The sequence below is a fragment of the Fundulus heteroclitus genome, chromosome 9, assembly GCF_011125445.2.
Source record: "Fundulus heteroclitus isolate FHET01 chromosome 9, MU-UCD_Fhet_4.1, whole genome shotgun sequence".
Classification (NCBI taxonomy): domain Eukaryota; kingdom Metazoa; phylum Chordata; class Actinopteri; order Cyprinodontiformes; family Fundulidae; genus Fundulus; species Fundulus heteroclitus.
The window spans coordinates 16,225,879-16,247,877 of NC_046369.1; the positions used below are offsets into that span (position 1 = coordinate 16,225,879).

The window sequence follows — 21,999 nt, forward strand, 5'->3', positions numbered from 1 at the left end:
TCTTGGAGTCGCCATTATTGAACTCACCCGAAATAGATCTGGTCTTGTGCTTCTAACTAAATCAACACAGAGTCAAAGGAACTGCTCTATATGTTGATCCGTTTATTTAATCCCAGAGTTAAAAAGAAAATGCCTCCCAGGCTCTTCAATCACATCTTCCATACAGTTAAAAGTCAGAATAATCAGGTTGTGTTAATTATTTGGCTCTCTAAACTGCAAACCAATCTGCCTGAACAACTATTGGGTAGCATCTGCATGCCAGCTGGTGGTTCATGAGGCGTGCCATTAAATAAAAAAGCCTGTTTGAATCCTACCGTTGCAAATGTAAAACATGTGGAGTTTGCTCATCTCTCCTGGGACTTTAATTGAACATGTGTTTTATTTAAATGAGACTGTTTAAGATTCATCTTTTTGGGGAACAAATATGCTCATCAAACAAGGAATGATATTCAGAAAGGCAACATACTGACACTGTTAGTTATTATGGAAGATCTCTAACACTGTGGGCCTGTTTCTTTTACAAACACTTCAAAAAGGGAACTAAAAGTAAGTAAAAGTTTCTTGAAATGAATGTATTTTTTCTTGATTTAAGCAACTGAATAAGACTATTTGCCAATGGAATAAGATTCTTCCACTTAAAATAGGAACATTTCATCTCTATCATCTTATTTCAAGTGCAGTATATCTAATTATCTTATTTTAGGGGTAAAAATACTCATTCCATTGGCAAATGGTCTGATTTACCTGCTTAAATCAAGGAAAAATACATTAATTTTAAGACAACCTGACTTACTTTTTGTTCCCTTTTTGCAGTGAAGGCCAGGGGAGGCTGGTTGAAGTTTGTTTTATCATGGTCCCTATGGGTGTAAATTCAGATCTGGTAGTCTTTGTCGGAAAACTGAAAACGGGTCGTCACCTGGTTCACAAACAGGACAAAGATCCAAAACGCACGGCTATAGGTCAACACAGAAATGGTTCACCAGATAAACAATGCTTCTTCCATGAGAGAAAAGACTGTAATAAAAAAGGATTCTAGTCGATTTAGGAAGATTGTGCAAATGGGAATGATCAAAGATCCCTCCCTCTGTATTCTCCAACTCTGAAATGGTAAGCTTAGTGCTGTCCTGTTCGCAAAAAGGCGGTTTTCACCCCAGGATGACCCACCCCTACACACTGTTTATGTTCACATCTCATCTCTGTGCGTGTGTGTGTGTGTGCCTTAGCTTAATTTTCGGCCAATAAACAGAGCCTGCCCTTCTGAGGCAGAACACAGCCCAAGTTTGACTTTAAGATTATTATCGCAGTGGTGCTGCTGCTCCACTTAGCAGGAATGAGGAAGGATGCTGCCAGGAGGCTGGATCAGGGTTTTCCCACAGGCAGACGCGCAGCAGCGTTGCTCGTCAGCTGAGCGAAACGCAGCGCAGAAACTCCAGGACGATGCTCCAGGTCGGAGCGCACGGAGCGTGTGGAATCTGAGAGCTAAAACCGTGGAAGAGGCTGGGATCATGAGATAGACCTGGAAGGAAAAGCGGTGATAGAGAGAGAGATTTTTGTCATGTTTCCTCTATTTAGAAAAATCTTTTTTTTTATATTTTTGAAAGATGACGTCTCTGGGAGCCAGCGTTGAAACTATGGGCGGTAAAATCTGTGGGATTGGAGGGAAGAGCATGCCGTTTGTCCTCTGAACATGTTGTGATGTAAAGACAGCAGGAGGACAAAAAAATAAGAAGAAAAAGGAGCTAAAGACAGAAAAAAACCTTCAAAAGCATATATATTTTTTTTAAGGAATAAAAGGATTGCTCAGAGCTGCAAGGCAGCACTAGTAATGCACTGGAAAAAAAAAAAGGGGAACAATGAGTAAAGATTGAAAGAGATCCAAACCCTAAAAAGAGGGAGGAAAACAAAAGCCAAGAGGCTCTGAATTACCAGCCTGCTGTGGATTACGAGCCTGTCGCACCGAATCCGGAGGAGAAGCAGAGAGGAGCGGGAGATCAGAGAGCGGGCCGTGGGAAGCCGCAGCCACGGCGTCGTGCTTTCCCTCGTCTCTCGTCATGAAGCTGAAGAAGGTGGAGAGGCTGTGCAGGGAGGTGTGGAGGAGCTGTCAACAGGTCTGGTAATACCATCTGATACCCGTCCTGATAGGGAAATAGTCAACATTTAAAGGCGTTTCAAACATTTAAAGGTAAACTTTGAGAAATATCGTAAGGGAAGCCCGGAAAATGAGTTAGAAGTTAGCAGATGACTTCTGGCTTTACTGATCTGCATTTTTTTAGGCTTTTCCTTCATTCACACGTTCAACTAGTTCTAGATATGAAATCTACGGATCGCATCTTTCAGTGACAAACAGCCTTGTGACTGGATGAATTTACCAGCTTCGTTCAGTCGGAGGGATTTTTCTGTCTCTTTTCCATGAGTCATAAAGCTTGTCGTTGTAGTTTTCTGCGGTCAGGCAGTCACGAAGCGTCTGCGCCGACAGCCTGGACGCTGTCACGGGAGGTGGATATGAAATTAAAACGGCCTTATATCGAATGTAAACCTGCTTTATAAAAGGCAGCAGAGACTGTATGGCTCTGACCGAACCGCTTATCAAAACACAACAGCGAAAAATGTTTCCCATCCTGATGTTATCAGCCGGCAGCACTCGCGTCCACCCATTTCCGGTCCAAGCAAAACAAATCCCCGCTCCAGAGAGAACGGTCCTCTCTAAAAGAGTCGGCTAGCAGCGACGTGAGCCTCTGTGCTTCAGGGATGATAGCGTTTTGAGTTTTGTCTTTTTATTTATTTAGTCTTCACTTACTATAAATGGGGGGAAAAAAACATATCCATTTAAGTCCACATTAAAAAATTTTACATCATTAGGAAAAAAAAGGTTACCATGCAAATTCAGACGCCACAAGAGTTCTAAGTCTACAAGACTTCTGTTCACCTCTATTGTTTTTATCCTAGAAAATAATCTTTTCAAAATAATCTCCACATCAATTCTCTCCTTCCCCAGTTTTGCACCCATTTTATCTTCATAAATTACTATTACTATGACAACAGTAAACCACATCATGCCACTAAATTAAACCTTCAGGGATCAGTTTATTTCTCTTGTTAAGTATTTTCATGAATTATAGAGATAAATAATCCTAAAAATAGTTAAATCTGACATTCGACTAACTGGAAAAGTAAAGTAAGACTCCTGTTACTCCCTATTCTCAGACTCTTTTGGTTCTGATCCCTGTTTGGCCCGTCTAATCTTCTGAAATATGGTCAGACTAAAACAGGTTCAGGTGAGCTGCTGCTGGAAAAGCCCCAAACACCGAGGCTGTGGTCCTCGACGCAGCTGTCCGGGGTTCGATTCCTTCACTGTCCCAATCAATAAAGGTCACCAACACTACATAAAAATCTTTAAAAACCTTATATAGGCCAGTAAAGATCACATTAAAATTATTTTTATTTGTTTTATATACATTTGAGATTAAAGTGTGAATCTGTTAGTTTTGTTTGCTCCTAAAATAGGTCTGTTCAGCTGGATCTATGCTGAGAGATAAAAGGCACAATCAGAGGAACAGTTTTAAGTGTTTCAGTAGTAAAATATGTCTTTACTAAAAGAAAAAAGAAAAAAAATGTCTTGATTTAATATTTTTTTGAAAGACACGATGTGTTTCTACTGTGTAACTTTTTAAACTTGGTATATTGTTGCTTTTAACCTTAACTTCTTAAAATGATTAAAGGTACTTTTTTGTTCTGACTAGAGCTGAACAAAAACAAAACTTTTTGATTAAAGCAGATCATTTCTTTTCTGTTTAATATTTGCGTTTTTCTTTTTTCTCTTTTCTTGTCCAAAATGCTTGAAATAAAATTATTATTTATGTACTGCTGTGCACATAAAAATAAATTGAAAGTGGAAGGAATAAAATTTTTGCACTTTTTAACTTTTGAATCTAAATTAAGTGGCACTCATTGTATTGTGAATCTTTATCTGCAAACAGGTTACCTCCAATGTTTGAATGACAGAGATATGCTGTAGGTAATGCTGATAATAGTACAAGAAACGCCAACACCCACACAGCAAAAAGGGAACTAAAAGTAAGTAAAATATTCCTGTCCTAGGTTTGAGCAGGTAAATAAGTTGACCTGCCAATGGAATAAGATTTTTGCACATAAAACAGGAACAACTCTCCTCCATCTTATTTCAAGTGCAGTATATATAATTATCTTATTTTAGAGGTAAAAATACTCATTCCATTGGCAGATCATCTTGTTTACCTGCTCAAACCTAGGACAAATACACTCATTTCAAGAATATTTTACTTACTTTTAGTTCCCTTTTCTCAGTACGTTGTTTTTCTGACGTGCAACTCTGATGTGAAGTCATTCCCAAATCCAAGCTCTGACTTGAGGCACTAAACTTTGAAGAAGAGTTAAAACTGCAAGGTTCAGCAGAACTAAAAATTAACATTTTACACAAATATACTGTGTATTACTTGTGATCATTTTGGGTTCAGTTTTCCTCCCATTTTTCTCTCATTTCAAAGTCTCTGTTAACTGTCCCTGTCTTACTTTTTACTCTTTTTTTCTTATGTTTTCACAATATAAAGCACTTTGAATTGCCTTGCTGCTAAAATGGGCTTATTTTTAAAAAATCTTTATTTTGCAATCAGAAAGTTTGACAAAGTGTTAGACACACACACACACACACATATACACACACACACACACACACACACTCACACGCATATACAGCCCAGAAATGCATAGAGAAAGCGCTTCATGATGTGATTTAAAGTTTTCCTGTTGAAATAAATACAACATTTTGAATTGTGGGCATGCAGATGAGCCACAAATTGTTCAAACTACTTTAAACCTCCAACATTACTCAGTATGTGAATAAGTGGTTTGCTGATGAAACGCTGACCCCTCATCACCACCATCCTGCATGCCTTCTGCAGCCCCTCCAAACACTGACCTTGAATCAGACACCGACGCTTTTGTGTTAGAGGCTGCAGACAGGATCATTTAGGTCATGCTGCAGCAACATACCATTGGGAGACCTAGTTAAGATTTCACTGCTTTAAGCTAAACTGGCACATTTTCAGCAACACCATATGAGCCCGAGCTTCATTTCGATGGCTTTTTTTTTAGCGGGCTGTTTTCTCCTTTTCTCAAAGGAGCCCTTGTTTCCCCCTCTGCATGCATTTAATACTGTAAAGAATGAAAAGAATCAATCATTTCTCATTTATTTCCCTCATGATCAAGCCAGCTCCACACAGACCGATTTTGTTTAGAAGGGAAAACTTGCTCTGTTTAAATTTGGTCAGTGTAAAAGATGATAATTGGCCTTTAAAACACATTTCAGGTCTATAGATAAACCTCACATTCTGATGATCTAAAATCCCAACATGGTTGTAATGACTCAAACTCTGAGCCCAGTTTCTTTTAAACTGTGTTACATTTTCCTCTTTATGTTTAAGCTAAAGCAGACTTTGACTGACATGTATGGGGGACCGGTTGGTTCGCTAAGCTTGTTGCTCTGTCTCCTACAGCTGGACCAGCTGGTGGTCGACGCTGCCAAAGAGAAGAGGGACATGGAGCAGAAGCACTCCACCATCCAGCAAAAGGTAAATGCAAGTGGCCGCTGTCGGCTTATCGTCTTCTGGGTTTGAATCAAACACGGTCAGATGGCATCCGAACCAAAACCGCATAAACACACAATTAGCATTTGGCACGTACGCTTTCTTGCCTTTGCAAAATGATTCACATCCCTGGAGCTATTTCACATTTTGGCACATTAAAACAATAAACTTTTTTGAGAACTTGGCAAATGTTCTGAATTGGTTTTTAGATCTGGACTTTGACTAGGCCATTTTTTACACACGAATACTGCGATCTAAACCAGACAGACCCCAGGTCTTCAACCCTGGTCCTCAGGACCCACTATCCTGCATATTGTATATGTTTCCCTGCTTCCACACATCTGATTTAAATACATGATTAACATGTATTTGCAGTTTTACACCCTGGCTGCTCAGGATGTAAAGCAATCATTCGATTTATGTGTGCTGGAGCAGAGACACATCTAAAACATGGTGGACAGTGGCTGTCGAGGACCAGGGTTGCATTTCTTCTGCAGCTCTGGCTGTACGTTAGTGCCCATTCGTCCTGCTGGTAGATGAACCCAGTCTCCAGTCTCCTCCAAACGTTTTCCTTCCAGGATTGCCCTCTTTTTTAGCGCCACCCATCTCCCACTCTGACCAGCTTCCCTGTCCCAGCTGGAGCAAAATGTACCCACAGCATGATTCTGCCACCACTGTGTCACAGTGGAGATTGTGTTTATAAGATCATGTGTATCGTAGCATTTTGCATGAAGACCAAAAAGAGTTTTTTTTTTTTTTTTTTCCCCCTCCGCATGTTTGCTGTGTCCCTACCTTGGCTTGTGCTAAACTGCAAACATGACTTCCTTTTGTCCTCACACACACCTATAGAGACTGGATTTGTCTAGATTTTAGACCCAAGAGAGAAGAGTCTAAATATAAGTTACTTTATTTGTACAAAACATTGAAATCATTGTATCCTTTTCCTCACACTTTAGCGCTACACACTAATCTGTGTTCATCTGTCGCATCAAACTGAAAATAAATCTGTTGGGGTTTGTGGTTGTCACATGCCAAAGTCTGCCAAAGTTCAAGAGGTATAAATATATTTGCAATGCACTGTGTGTAATGATTAGTGGCACAAATGTGGAGAGAAAGCGTGACTGGTGGTTTCTTTTGAACGACCCCTTCAAGAACACAGAAACACTTAAAGTGCAGTCATCAGAATAAAGCTGCATTTTGCATATTTAGTAACTTTAATATTGATACTGTTAGTTTCCCATGATTAAAATCTCTCCTTTTAACTTTTCTTAACACACGTTCTGAAAATGTCCAGAGTTGGTGTTTGGCTGGAACCTAAAAGCACCTTGTTAAGATCTGAAGGCTGAAGCAGTAATTTACTGTTTAAATGAACATTCAAATTATTTAGCAGCGTTTGAGCTGTTGAATTTCATTATGAATCTGGTAAATATCTGGTAAAAAATTTGAAAAAATGAGTCAGAAACAAAGGAAAACAACGGAGTGCTGAGGTATTAGCTTCTTCGGGTGAATGTGTATTTATTTGTCATTAAGGAAACCGAGGTAGTAGTCCACTCCGGGGTGTCAGGTGAGCCCTGAGGATGATCTCAGCTACACATCCATGCATTATTGACGGCGGCCGGGAATTCGTTTCCAAAACAAGCTCGGTTAGGTTTCAGCGTGTTTTTGAGATCTTCTGATTAGCGCGCGCCGATTTCACCATTCGGTTTCTCCGCCTTTTATTGACAGCCAGTCTAGTCGTCTTTTCTCAACATGTATATATTCATATCCGCGTTAAAAATATCGCTATTGACTTTTTTTTAATGTTGCGCTTAAAATGTCTTGCTTGAGAGCAAAGTGCACTGCAAAAACTTAACGAAAAATAAGTAATATTTTCTTAAAATTAGTGTATCTGTAATTGATTTGAGCGGGTAAATAAGATGATCTGCCAATGGAATAAGACTTTTGCACTTAAAATGGGAACAACTCATCTCCATCATCTTATTTCAAGTGCAGGATGTCTAATTATCTTATTATAGGGGTCAAAATACTCATTCCATTGGCAGATAATCTTATTTACCTGCTCAAATCTAGGACAAAAACACACATTTTAAGAACATTTTACTTATTTTTAGATCCGTTTTTGCAGTGTGGACCGGAAGTCAGATTCCTTGTTGTCTGAAGCAACGTGGCGATTAAGCTGATTCTGATTTCTGAGGCAAACGGATCAGTGCTACATCTGCTCACCCTGGCCTCTGCTCAGTTTGATGATCTTCTTGTAGGTTATAAGTGGAGCCGGATGTTGGTTGTTATTGTGGAAGTTATCCGGTCCAGATTTAGCTCCACTTATCTCTTATTGAGATTTTCTATTTTTTTTCATGCCTGTTAGCTCAGTGATTTTATCCCAGCCTTACGGTTTTCTATCTCCTACATGTATTTTTTCCTCCCTCCTGTCCTGTCTTCTTTGTAGCTCTATCATGTTATCTCTGCCCGTGTCCGCCCGTCCTCCCTCAGTTTAGCCGGATGCTGTTTTTCTGTAGTTCTTGCTCTGCCTGGCTGGCTGCATCTACCTGCACACTTCTAACCTGTTGTCTTCTCCTTCCTTCTGCCTTCGCGCTTGTCTCTTATTTTTTTGTTCTGATCTCTCCAGGCTGCTTTGCAGGTAAGTCATGTTTCTTTTCCTTTTTTCCCCCCCTCTCTGTCCCCTCCATGCAACGTGTGCACGAATGTACCGTACGTTCTGCCGTGTGATCTCAGAGAAGTCAGACGTGATTTCTGCTGGTCTCGCTATTTAGCAGTGAGCTAAAAGATCCTGACGTTTGATGGGCAGCCCGGATGATGGGACGCCATGTTTGCTTTGAGTCGCCATGCATGCTTCTGTGCATTCATACCTTTTTATGAGTTCACTCAGTTTATTGAAGAAGTTAAAAATGTTTTTGACACTTTTAATCCCTAACTGCACATGACTTCACGTGGTCTACTCATCCCCAGGCAGGTTTGGTTATTCACAGACGTTATTCAGTCTTTAGTTTCAATTTATCTAGCCTAAATCTGTCAGTTTGTTGTTAACTTTAAAAATATATATATTTTTATAGCTTAAGGGTCTGGCTCCTAAAATAGTCCATAGCCTTGTTAAAACAAGGCTCAGCTGCTGACTTTTCCTTAATGCCAAATTATCACACTTCATATCAGACATACAAGGCCTTGAAAAGAATTCATTACCCTTGATTTTGTTCACGTTTTGTCACGTAACTTTAAAACCTCAAGCCTTACAATGTTTTATCACATAATTGTAAATTAGTGAGAATGAAACATAGTTTTCAGCATGTTTTACGAAGGAAAATCTGAAAAGTGTGGCATTTAGATATAAATTAAGTACAAACACCTTAATTACTTTATCAAAAAACAGTCCACCTTACTATGCATTATTAAGTTCTGTGCGAAGGTGTCAGAGGTTTGCTGGAGAAAAAATAAACAGCGTTACGAAGATGAAAGAACGCGGCAGACAGGTCGGGGAGAAAGTTGCAGAGAAGTTTAAGGTGCTCAGAGTAGACAGAATTATGGGTGGATCTTAAAACTGGAATAAAATCCTGTTGGAGGCTCCACACTGCAAACAGGGAACTAAAAGTAGGTAAAATCTTCTTAAAATTAGTATATTTTCCTTTGATTTGAGCAGCTAAGTAAGACTTTTTGCCAATGGAGCGAGTATTTTTACCCCTAAAATCAGATAATTAGATAATCCTGCGCTTGAAGTAAGATGATGGAGACGAGTTGTTCTTATTTTAAGTGCAAAAATTTTATTCCATTGGCAAATAGTCTTATTAACCTGCTCAAATCAAGGAAAATATACTCATTTCAAGAAGATTTTACTTACTTTTAGTTCCCTTTTTGCAGTGCAAAAGCCCTAATCTAGAATCTACGGCTGGAAATGTCCCGTCCACATGCACTCTCCACCCAGTCTGACCCTGTAAAGCAGAACGATCAGACACTTCAGTCTTTAGTTGTGCGAAGCTGGTTGAGACGTACTCCAAAAAATTTGCAGCCAAAGTTGCAGCAGCATGTGCTTCTACAATGACTGACAAAATGCACGCCACATTTTCCAGATGCATTTGTCCTAAACCCTAATCAGTGTTGTTTCCACTTTACTATTTTTGCACTGCTTTGTGTCGCCCCATCACATATTTCAGAATAAAAAAAAACTAGTTTGTTGTTGCACAGTGACCGCATAATTAGCTTTTCAACGCCAAGCCGAAGGATCCTGCATGCGTTTGGAAATAATTTGTCTGAAAGTGTGTGTTAGGTCTATAAAAGCAATACAAGGAACCTCTTCTATGCACGTTGTCATTTATCATGTCATTTCCCCGTAATGCAAAAAGGAAGTCTGCCGGATCCAGAATGTTTATTTTTGTGCAGAATAAAAATATCAGCCATCGTGATTCTTCTGCAGACGCTTTACATCCTCATGGGAGTTTAAACGGGTCCTGAGGTTGTGTTTAGTATGCCATCTCGGTGCCTGCGTGCATTGATCAGCAGAAACCCTGAGCTCAGACCATGACACAACGAAAACGGCTTTAAGAAACGTAATTACATGCTGAAGGGGGGCATTGGATCTCCATCTGATCTAAAGAAAATGCACAAAAATCTCTAGTTTAACATAAGTTTTTAATATGGGGATAATCTGGACTCCCCTATGACACAAGCGCCTAATAATTAGCTTTTTGTGTCCATGTTAAAGGATTTCAGAGTGGCTAAGGCGTGGGGGCTGAGCGTACTACTGCTAAAATTAAGTCATTTATAAATGTTTAATGCCGTAAGACACACAAGCACACACAGACAGGTGACTTTGGCTGGGATCCTGAGTCCCCTGGAGGAGGAGCGGCAGCTGAGGCTGTGACGGTGGATTGGATAGACGCAGCCGCAGGAGAGGAGAGGCGGGGAGGCGATGGTTTGTAGACGTGACGAGCCACGAGGCTTCAGGTGACTTCAGTCACCGAGATGCCACACAGACTGTGAGACGCTGACCTGTTGTCGGCCTCACGGGGACGACTCACACAAGTTAGCTTACAGGCAGAAGCTGAGAAAGATGAAGATCTTCAGCCGTTTTCATTATGTGTGGTATCTGGTGAGTGCGTGTGACGGTGTCCCCCTGCCAGTGTCCACTCGAATTATTATTATTATTATTATTTTTTTGCTTCTTCACATCAAGTTTCCTCTTATGTGGACTGTCTTGTTTTTTTTTTTTTGTTTTTTTTTGTATTTTCTTCCGTGATGGATTCCTGGGTTTGAGCACATGGAACTGCAACATGTTCTTTTCTCTGTGTGGTTCTCTTGCTGTTTGTGTGAAATTTTAGGAGGTGGCAGAGCTTGACTTTTTACCAGACCATCGCAGCTTTTGTGCCTGGAGGTCGACCTCTGTACGTAGTCGATGCGTTGACTTCCACCTGGTGTCTGTGCTGTAACCCCACCTGCCTCTCAGCCCTTCATCCCCTCGCCACCACATGCTTGGAAACTGCATTGCAGTGTTCGTGTGGATGTTTGCATCTTTGTCCGTTTCCCCGTTTTTACAGCCCCGACACATGCATCAGTGTTGTTGCCCTCATAATACAGCATGTAACGTTTTTTATCCTTGCCAGTGTCTGCCATGGGGAGTTTGGGTTGCTGGTTTGATGTCAGAGGGGTTTATTGTTTGCTATTTTTCACATTTTAGTCTTTTATGGGATGGCTAAAACCAGGACCAAGAATCCACTGCTTTGAAATGCTTCAGTGGGATCTTTGTTCTAGATCTTTACTTATAGATTGAGATACTTTATTAAGCCCTAAAAGTAACACAGCTCTGAACCTGTAAGGTAAACATTAAAACAAAAACAAGATGCTTCTTTGGTTCACCTTAAGATGGAGTCTTAAATTAGTTTTTTTTTATCGTTATGTATGTAGTTAACTGTAGTTGTTTGACTGCAAGCTGTCTGCTTACATCTGGGACATGTTGAACTTCTCCATTATTTCTTTTTTCTATCAAAAAACCCTGACAAGACACGGCTTTTTCCAATGTGCATTTAAAATAGCTTGCTCCGGAGTAATGTGCTGTGTGACTCTGTAGTGTTTCTACAAAAGGTATCTTAAAACGTATTTTTTTTTTAGCATGGTTCTAGATTATTACAAAGCGAGTTCTTTTTATTTGTTTGTTTGTTTTGTTTTGGTGTTTTTAAAGCTTGGAAATTAGTCTGTGACTCTGTAGAGGTGAATAGACCTTGAGACGGAATGCAGATGTTTCATTTAGTAAAAATCTGCTTTTTTTTCTTTTTATCATAAATGATGCAGTAGACTTTCTCAGTTATACAGTTAAAACCAAAAACATTCAATGTATTTTCATGTATTTTGTATTTATACCCCTAGAACTTTATCCAGTTGTCACATCACCACAGAAACCAACACACTTAACCAGAACTGTATACGATAGCCCAACACAATCAGGACACAATTGTGAATTTGAAAGGTGATAAATGGCTTTCAAAGAGTTACATACACAAATAAAATCTAAGGAACTACACATAAAATACTATGTGTAGTATTCCACAATCCCACCAACAGTACATGGTGGTGGCAGTGTCATGGTGTGGGATTTATTCTTCAGAGGCTGGTTAGCTGGTCAGTTGTTGGGAGTACGGATTTAAAGGTATATAGCCAAATTATTTAACATTTTGTTTTTAATTTTTGTGTCAGTAGCTCAATCTAGGTGGCATACAAAGTGTTTTATGAAAGATTATCACGTCCTGCTGCCGTATTTTGTCATTAGATTGTTTTGTTTTTGCTCAATTAGTTAGTAAATAAAGCCCTTCGTGTTTATTTATAAGTACGACACTGCTCATGTGCAGCAGGGGTTAAACAGGGAAACGGCGAACGGCTATTGGCATCAGAGTTGATTGACATGAGTAAATGTTCTGATTTATACGGTTATATTAGTAATTGCAATGCTTTTCTTAGCCTCCACAGTCTTCATCTGACTTTCTGATAGTTCTGCACTACTGCCAGTAGAGGGCGCCATGTTTGTTTATATTTACTCATCGCGCCCGATGTTGGGTTCTATTTAGCCATAAAAAGGACTATCAATACACTATCAGGATGGACGCTTGGTGTATATAACCTTATTTTGTCAAATGGGTTTTGGTCAATTTTTATAAGCATATAACGTGGCTATGTACCTTTTAAATGCAGGACAATACAGAAACAAAACCTGTTAAAGGCCTCAAGAGACAGAGGCAGAAGTTACAAAGTATTGCATTGGGGGGGTGTTCAATAGGTCTGAATAGTTGTGCAAGGCACTGTGGTCGTCTACAATTGTAAAATTGATTCTATTAGCATGCTGATGTCCAGACGGTGAAACAGGAAGTGGTGGCCATTGTCACCGCCTGCTGCGTCACTGAGCTCACTTCCAGTCGACAAGCACAATTATCGGCTTTGGAACATAAACCTACAGGGATCTGTACATGTTTGCTTTGTTCACGGCCGTATAATGTTTTGGGTCCAAACCGAGGCTCCTTGGGGAGGCGGGCTATTTGTAGTGCATTGTTGAAATAGTTGTTTTATTGCTGCTTTTACAACACGGTCAGTACTTGTTCCACATGCAGAGTAGTCGAGAACAAACGAGGACATTTGGTTCCTCCACGTTTAAGTTCAGTCAGGAGAGTCCTGTGCGTAGATACTGGCTTGCTGGCACTTACAAAGGCATTGCTTTACTAATCAGAGTAGTTAGGTGGAAGGTTGTGGATGTTTCTAGGAGGACAACGGATAAGATGATGCCTCTGCTTACAACAGGAACAGATCTGAAGACTTGGAGACGCTGATGTTTGGTGGAAATTGACTCTTCAAGGACACACACACACACTGTTGTGTTCTTGCACAGTCTGGGGCCTAGTGTCACCTGAAGCTGAGAGAGTGTGGCAGCAGGTCTGGTAGTTAAAGCTGAGCAGTCTCATAACGACACGTAAGACTGGGTTACAGCAGAGATGCAGAGTCATTCAGAGAGAGACTCGTTGACGGCTCTTAAACGGCACATTTTCACTGTGCAAACTCCAAACAAATGTGGGGGAAAAAATAAACAAAATGCTTCACAGTGCCTTGTAGAGAAACATCCATGAATCTCTGAGCTGCCATCTCTGATTTTGAACAATTCCAAAGTTTAAATATAAGAACGATGACGCATCGAAATGAGTAATGGGCTTACAGGTTCTTAGAAGAAGCGCTTTTAGATGCAACACCAAATGCAGGAATTACAGGATGATCCACATTCATGCAGCCAAGCTTATGTTTTTAACCAACATCTGATTTATACACAGTACAAAGTAGTGCTGACCGTTTTAACACATTAACGCGTTAACTTTATCAGACTATAACGTTAATTGCGCGTCAACACACGCACACACCGTTCCCTAATGTTTTTTTTACCCTCAGCGCTTTCCGTAGCTCCAAGAATGCTAAAGACTGTAGCAAAACAGACCCGCGCTCACTGATGCCAAATCCGCTTATTTTATGCAACTTTGAGCTTCTTTTTTCTAAAATCGCTTGTAAATTTCATGAGTCGTTTCTGAAAGAGAAGTCGCTTATTTGGGCTCTAAAATATTTCAGCTGAGTATAACCAGCTGAAATATCCCTCCGCCATTGGAGCCGACGGGAGTAAAGGCAGATGGAGCAGCTCTGCCCGTATTTTCTGCAGTTTACCGTTGCTATAACCGGTGATACCTGCTGAAAGTAGATTACGTGGTGCAGATGACCATTTTGTGCAGACATGGTTCTGGAGATGAGTTTTCACACCCTGATAACACTGCAGAAACCCAACCCATAAACCATACTTGTGAATTTGTTGTCTTTGTATTTGACAAACTAAGGCTGAATCACATTGCCAAACGAAGTAGCCTGGAGTTACAGTGTCAGCACGTGAAGCTGTGCTAAACAGTTTTTCTTTCAAGGGTATTAAGCTCCTGCCCAGTTGCAAGCAAAGTGTAAGGCTACGTTCACACTGCAGGCCTTAATGCTCAATTCCGATTTTTTTGTGAAATTGGATTTTTTTTTTGCATGGTCGTTCACATTTCCAAATATATGCAACTTGTATGTGATCTCCTGTGTGAACTGAATGCGTTCAACCTAAGTGTCCCGCATGCGCACTCGAGGACGTGATGACGTCACACGTAGCAAGCGTCCTCAGTGTTTGCAGAAGTAAACATGGATTATAATGCTGGCGCGCATTTTGCGGTCATTAATTTATTTTCTAACCAGAGCTTTCCGTCCACTGACTGCTCTTCTCATTGTAGTCCGCTATGGGTGTCGTCTTTCTTCCTGCTTCTGCATAGCAGGACGCAGAATAGTGACGTTTGTCGAGTATCGGTGACGTACAGGTCGGATAAATGCGACCCGGCCGTACAGACACAGGTCGCATTTGAAAAGATCAGATACGTATCGGATTCAGGACCACATATCCAAGTGGCCTGGATCGCATTTGAAAAAATCTGATCTGTGTCGTTCAGACTGTCATAAAAAGATCAGATACAGGTCGCATATGGGCAAAAAAATTGGAATTGGGTCACTTCAGGCTGCAGCGTGAACGTAGCCTAAGATTCTGGAATGACCTGGAAACTGTTTGACTGTGGATATAAACAGCATGCAAAAATATACGAAGAAATTATTGTTTTTGGTTTGAAATCTCAGGATTAGATGTGTGTGTGTGTGAGAGAGTGAATAAATTAACAATAAACTTTGCCACTTTATTAAAATGTAAAATTAGTATTAATTTATATGTAAATGCTTAATACCATGTCTATCTTTGTTTAAGAGGCAAAAAAAAATATTTCAGCATGAAATATTTATTTATTTATACATTTGTTAACACATTGTGTTAACATCAGGGCGTTATGATTAGTCATTTTGTGGCACCTAGATGTTTTCATTCCAATTCTGAAAAGTGCTTGAAAATAAAAAATAGAAATATTTTTCGTACAAGCATGTTTTTTACTAGTGTCATTTATTGCAACATTGCATATTAAAATGCCCAAATAGGCTTTTACACTTTCAGAAATAAAAAGATAAAATATGCGATTAATCTTGCGTTAACTATTGCAATTTTGCGCTTAATCGGCATTAAAATTTTTAATCGTTAGCAGTGATTTCCCCACGACAATATTTACAGCAAACAGACTTAAATTGGAGGCAGCCGGACGTTTGCTGGAAACTTCCCCTGAGCGAAAGTCCAGTTTCCTCCAATTTAAGCTCATTTGCAGTTGCGATGACCCAGATAACTGAGAATTTGTTTTTGTTTTTTTCTTTTTAAACAAGGGAATGTGTAAATTCAACCTTTGCATGTTTGACTTAAAACTTAAAAATCAATCCCACCATTTACCATTTTTGTACTTTCTTTATTATTTGGTTTATTATAAACATCAAAAAATCCATTTTGATTTTAATTATCTCTTGATACCCTCTATGTATTGTCTTTAGCGCAATAAGTTGTTTTATTATTATTTAGGTGATAAACGGTAAATGTGTTTCTCTTTGTTTTAACCTATTGCATATGTTGCATACAGTGATGACGAGGTATTTTAATTCTGTTAGTAAGGCATGTCGTCTCAGTGTTGCTCTGTGAAAGACACTTTACAGTAAGGCTCCAAATTGGTTTCATAACTCTGTAGAAAATAAACATCATCAAAGGCTTTATCACATTAAGCTGTCTAATAATTGTTCTGCTACTTCCTTTGTTTATATCTGCACGTTTCCTTTTTTTCCCATGTGATCTCCAGGATTTCTCAAATGATGACACGAAGCTGGAATACAATGTGGATGCAGATAATGGCATCGCAATGGAAGGTTATCTTTTCAAGAGGGCCAGTAATGCTTTCAAGACTTGGAACAGGTGATAACTCTGCTTGTTTTGGCAGCTTTATGTATACTTCAAAGTAAGCTTGACCTGATATAACGTTTAATGGTATTAGGAAATAATAGTTTTCAAGAAGTTCCAGAAATATACAAGGTGTTTTGCTTCAAGGTAGCATGTTTTATTGCTGGGGTATTGAGTTGATTTTAAATATTGTTATTAATAAGAACTCTTAAGACATGTAGACTGAAGTAAAGGAGCCATAATGTGGCCCTTGTTAACTTTTAGCCACTTTCTTACACTTAAATTCTCTCCTCTTAGATTCAGTCTGATCCTGCAGCTCGGATAATAGGACACTTTATAGCTCAGATGGTATCAGAACTAAAAAAAACAACAAAAAAAACAATCTGACTTCAATCCAGCTGAGCGTGTTTGTGCTTCTTTGAAGTGCCCCAAAAAGCTGTGGTTGAAAGAAGCTGCTTTAAACGCTTCTCATGCATCTTGAGTGTAGAAACTCAAATGATTTTCAGGCTCATTAACCCTAAGCTTTATACCTCTAAAGGATTTGTTTTCAAATATTGACATTTATCCTGGCATTTTTGGCACGCATGTTCGGAAAAGTGCTTTTTCAATCCGGGTTTGATGATGTTTTATCCGATTTAGCAACTCTAAAGCTCAAATTTCTTCCCTGTGATTCATGAATGACTTGGAATCCAAACACTTTTCTGCTAAAGTTTTAGACGTTTCAAAAATATTACTTTAAAGCTTCCTGAATGTAATCTTACATTTTTTATTTAAATAAACTAATCTATTTAGTCTTCAGCTTTGTTGCTCTGGATGTTAGTGTGTAATGTATTTAGCAGCATTTCTGGTCATTGCATGCGACTGATTTTTCCTCCTAAACATGTGATTTCCTTTCAGACGCTGGTTCTCCATCCAAAACAATCAGCTAGTTTACCAGAAGAAATTTAAGGTATGTCAAATGACTCTCCCTGTAGCAACCACAGGGAAATATGCTTCCATTTTGGTTCCAGACCAAATATCCTTGTGGATATATTTAGCTCACGTCTTTAGGGCATCTATTTGAAACGGCTCTACTGTGTGGAGTAAAGCACAGAGAACCAGAGTGAAAGATTCGCTCCAGAAAGCAGCCCAGATGGTCTGGATCGGACAGCTTTGTTAAAACTGTTGAGCAATACATTTTTATTATTTTGTACGTGCCTTAGATGTGTTCTGCGGTAATTTGTCTGACCAACGAGCTTCTGCTGTCCCCCTGCAGGACAACCCAACAGTAGTGGTGGAAGACCTGAGGCTATGCACGGTCAAACACTGCGAGGACATAGAGCGCCGCTTCTGCTTCGAAGTCGTTTCACCCACAAAGTAAGTCTGAGGCGCACGGACACCACAAACTAGTCCCAGAAACACTAAAATGGAAAAGGAAATAAATATGGAAATGAGAGCTGGGAAACATGGAGGAGCAGCGTATCTTTGATTTAATACGCACAAGCACAGCTGCTGTTTGATGCATTTGTTTCCCCCCCCCCCCGTGAAGGAGCTGCATGATGCAGGCCGACTCGGAGAAGCTGCGGCAGGCTTGGATCAAAGCTGTCCAGAACAGCATCGCCACCGCCTTCCGTGACAAGGGAGATAACTGCGAGGTAAAAAACACAGAAAATGAGCTGAAACTTCATTCTTTTGAAGTATAAGAACACGATCAGTTATTCTGCTGGCAGCAGGATTCAGATATTAAATCTTTAAACGCTATAACCAAACAGGGTCTAATTTTAGCCTTCTGGAGTTGTTTTCAACTGTTTATTTCCCATGTCTTGAGTTTAATTAAATGTCTATTCTGAGCGTTTTTTTCTCATACATTCTGCCGCCAGAAGCTGGACAGGAAGTCGTCCACGTCAACGGGGAGTCTGGACTCCGGTGGGGAACCCAAGGAGAGGTCGCTGAAAGGCGAGAGCGCCCTGCAGAAGGTCCTGGCCATTCCCGGAAACGGCTGCTGCTGCGACTGCGGGCAGCCGGATCCCCGCTGGGCCAGCATCAACCTGGGCATCACCCTCTGTATACAGTGCTCTGGCATCCACAGGTAGCAACACGCTTCCACAGCCTGCTCCCTTCCTGCTGGATAACCCGGCAGAAACAGGTTTTACAACCACATGAACCGCGTTAGACAGACGCTAAAACTAGAGGGAGGCGTTAAGGATGAAATCAGTCTATATATAAATAATCTCAAATGGCTTTTACACAAGATGGGGGGAAAAAATCAGCAAAACTAATAAATTTTTATTTTATCTCTGAAAGGTTGTACACAGTTCATGTGGAGGTCAGTTTAGCTCTAAAAAACTAGGAATAATTAAAAACTGTTTGTTTTTGTGAGACTGGGGAAATGTTTCCTGTTATGGCGTGAAGGAATGGTGAAATGTAAACTTGCTGTTACATAAACTCTGTGTGTGGGATGTTGTCACAACCTTTGATTACTTTCCAGGGTAATGCTAACTGAAGATTAATGAAAAAAAAAGATAGGTGAATAGGTTTGTTCCCACACTCTGCATTAAAAAGCCATAATCTGATGGCATCTCTGTGGTTATAGAATATGATTCACTACACAAACCTGTAAGTTAAATTAATAAATAGTAAATTTATCGTATAAAATAGTGGAACTTCAAAGTACAGGAATTGGACTCATATATGCTTTGTTTGCCTTAGAGAGAGATTAAAACTTTTTACTACAGCTCCATAATCCTTTATGATTTTATATTTATAAATTATTCGTAATTTATTATTTCACATAAACGCTGGAATAACTTCCTAATTTTTGCAGAATAATTGAACGTAGAAACGATTCATCATTGATTTTCTTTCATCTTCTCAGGTTTCATTGTACAATTATTTCGATTAGGAAAAAAAAGAGTTACATGATTTAGTAGATAATAGTGTAGATAATTGTGAATAATAGGGCAGCTCAATTTCTGTAGTGACACTTTGGTTTTAGCTTAATTAAAATGAGAAGGGTGCAACATTCGTTGGCATGAAAGCTGCTTTCCATAAAATCCAAACTTAAAAATGCCTTTGGTTGGAATAAACAGGCCCATTATTTAGTAAAATGTTACTATTTATGTTGGTATTTTATCTGTCCTAAGCCAGTTATTCAACAAATACAAGAGTCTCATACGAAGTAAGGAGTTTGTGTAGTTAATGCTGCAGTGCCAATAAATCCTCAGAACTTTAATGCTCCTCAAGATCTCTTTGTCTTCCAAAATTTATTTTATTTATTTTGCTGTAATAATAAAAAGCGTATAACGTGATATTTCTTTTGCTTGTTCTCCCTGCAGGAGTCTGGGAGTGCATTTCTCCAAGGTTCGCTCTTTGACCTTAGATACCTGGGAGCCAGAACTGCTTAAGGTACGTCAGTTTCATCGCTCAGATTGATAATAATCTCTCTTTTAAACTCGCGTCTCACACAGTATTTTTATTTAGATTTACGGCAGGTTCAGTAAATATATTCTTTTGTAAATTTCCCAGTTAATGTGTGAGCTGGGAAACAAAGTGATCAACCAGATATATGAAGCCCGACGAGAAGAACTAGGGGCCAGGAAGCCACAGCCGGGAGACCCCAGGTATTAAACAAGCTCTATTTACTGCTAGTTATTTAATTTTACCGAAAAACGCCCCGGAAAAAGTATCTCTTCAAACTTCTCACATCTCGTCTCATTACTCAGAAAAACTTGAATATATTTTACTGGGATTTTACCTGGTAGACCAACTTAAAGTAGTGAATAATTGTGGAAAAAAATGGGGAAAAGTAACACGATGTCTGGAGGAAATCTAACACTGCTTGTCGTACTGAGTACAGCATCCCTGGTTGATGATGGTGGCAGCATGAGGCCGTGTTCTTCAGCAGGGACAGGGAAGACGGGTGGAGCTAAATACAGGACAATCCTGTTAGAGAGGCTCCAAGAGACCGGGACGGACTGTCCAGCAGGACAACAACCCTAAACGTAAAGCTAGATTAAAGCATACCTGTGTCAGAATGGCCTAGTCAAAGCCCACTATTGAGTCTCTGTAAGATTTAAAGATTTAAAGTTCACAGTGGTAATTTATTTAACCTAAATGAATTTGAGCTGCTTTCCAAGGAAGAATGGGGAAATATTTGTCTCTTGATGTGCAAACCTGGTAGCCAACCCCCCCCCCCCCCCCCCCCAAAAAGACTTTCACAGTTGTATTAAATGTTGACTCTACGAAATATTGTCGCAGCAACAGAAGACTAAAGCAATACAGTTCAATTCAATTTTATTTGCGCCAATTCATGAAACATGTCATCTCGAGGCACTTTACAAAGTCAAATTCAATCATATTATACAGATTGGTCAAAAATTTCCTATATAAGGGAAGCAGTTGATTGCATCAAAGTCCCGACAAGCAGCATTCACTCCTGGAGAAGCGTAGAGCTACAGGGAGAGTCGTCTGCATTGTCCATGGCTTTGCTGCAATCCCTCATACTGAGCAAGCATAAAGCGACAGTGGAGAGGAAAAACTCCCCATTAACGGGAAGGAAAACCTCCAGCAGAACCAGACTCAGTATGAACGGTCATCTGCCTCGACCGACTGGGGTTACAGAAGACAGAGCAGAGACACAACAAGAGAGACAAAAAAGCACAGAAGCACACATTGATCTAGTAATCTGTTCTACATTAGATGGTAATAGCAGGTGAGCCGTCTTCCCTGGATGATGTCACAGTTAACAGAACGCCAGACCAGGTGTACCTACTATGAAGAAAAAAGAGAGAGAGCAAAAAGTTAAAAGCTGAAATGACGACAAGCAATGCATAATTGAAGAACAGTAGAACTTGAGAAAAAAAAAATAATAATATTTATTAAAAACAGATCAATTTTCTTCCACTTGGCAACTATGCACCGTGTTGGTCTACCATATATAAATCCTCAGAAATGACATTGAAGTTTGGAGTTTGGAGTTGAGAAAACGGGGCTAAAGTTACAGGAGGATGAACATGTGACCCTCCTCCTCCTCCTCCTCCTGTGCGACAGACACGAGGTGGAGGCTTACATCAAAGCCAAATACGTGGACCGACGCTTCGTGCGCCGGCCGTCGGACGAAGAGCTCCGAACCAAAGTGGTTTCCCTGAGCAAACAGGAGAAGCGTCTGAGCAGCAGCTCGGACCACCTGCCGCCCAAAGCGCCTCCGCCCACTCCCAAACTGCGGCCGGGCTCTCACGCCTCCGGACAGTCAGGTCAGTGCCGAGCAGAAACAAACGTTATAACACTGGATTTTAGAGGATTTTTCCCTCCTCAGACTCGTTTAGCAGAAGCACAACATGTGGACTGACAGCTGTGCGGTGTCGGCGTAGTGTTTGTCCTCTGCAGCCTCTTTGCTTCGCTTTGCTTTTTGCTCTCTTTGTCTCTTCCAGCGTTAGCCGAGCCTGTAGTCTAACCATCTGTTCCCCCCTACCTTGCTTTCTTTTGTCTCTCCTCCTCCTCCTCCTCCTCTCCTCCCTTTCACACCCTTCATTCCTCCCCTGG

General features: G+C 40.2%; 1 protein-coding gene across 6 annotated transcripts in view; it reads left to right on the forward strand.

The window, feature by feature from the left end:
• Nucleotides 1–21,999, forward strand: part of LOC105928645 (arf-GAP with coiled-coil, ANK repeat and PH domain-containing protein 2) — a 71,084-nt gene that overhangs the window by 38,255 nt on the left and 10,830 nt on the right. For 3 of the 6 annotated variants that reach the window (XM_036141091.1, XM_012866006.3, XM_012866002.3), the window contains exons 9-19: nucleotides 5,532–5,606; nucleotides 8,248–8,259; nucleotides 10,949–11,011; nucleotides 16,382–16,494; nucleotides 17,377–17,428; nucleotides 17,735–17,835; nucleotides 18,008–18,113; nucleotides 18,339–18,547; nucleotides 19,794–19,863; nucleotides 19,984–20,078; nucleotides 21,508–21,710. In XM_036141091.1, coding sequence (XP_035996984.1) covers nucleotides 5,532–5,606; nucleotides 8,248–8,259; nucleotides 10,949–11,011; nucleotides 16,382–16,494; nucleotides 17,377–17,428; nucleotides 17,735–17,835; nucleotides 18,008–18,113; nucleotides 18,339–18,547; nucleotides 19,794–19,863; nucleotides 19,984–20,078; nucleotides 21,508–21,710 — 1,099 coding nt within the window. The remainder of the gene's footprint in view (nucleotides 1–5,531; nucleotides 5,607–8,247; nucleotides 8,260–10,948; nucleotides 11,012–16,381; nucleotides 16,495–17,376; nucleotides 17,429–17,734; nucleotides 17,836–18,007; nucleotides 18,114–18,338; nucleotides 18,548–19,793; nucleotides 19,864–19,983; nucleotides 20,079–21,507; nucleotides 21,711–21,999) is intronic. The other 3 variants (XM_012866003.3, XM_036141092.1, XM_012866005.3) reach the window with 2 other exon arrangements.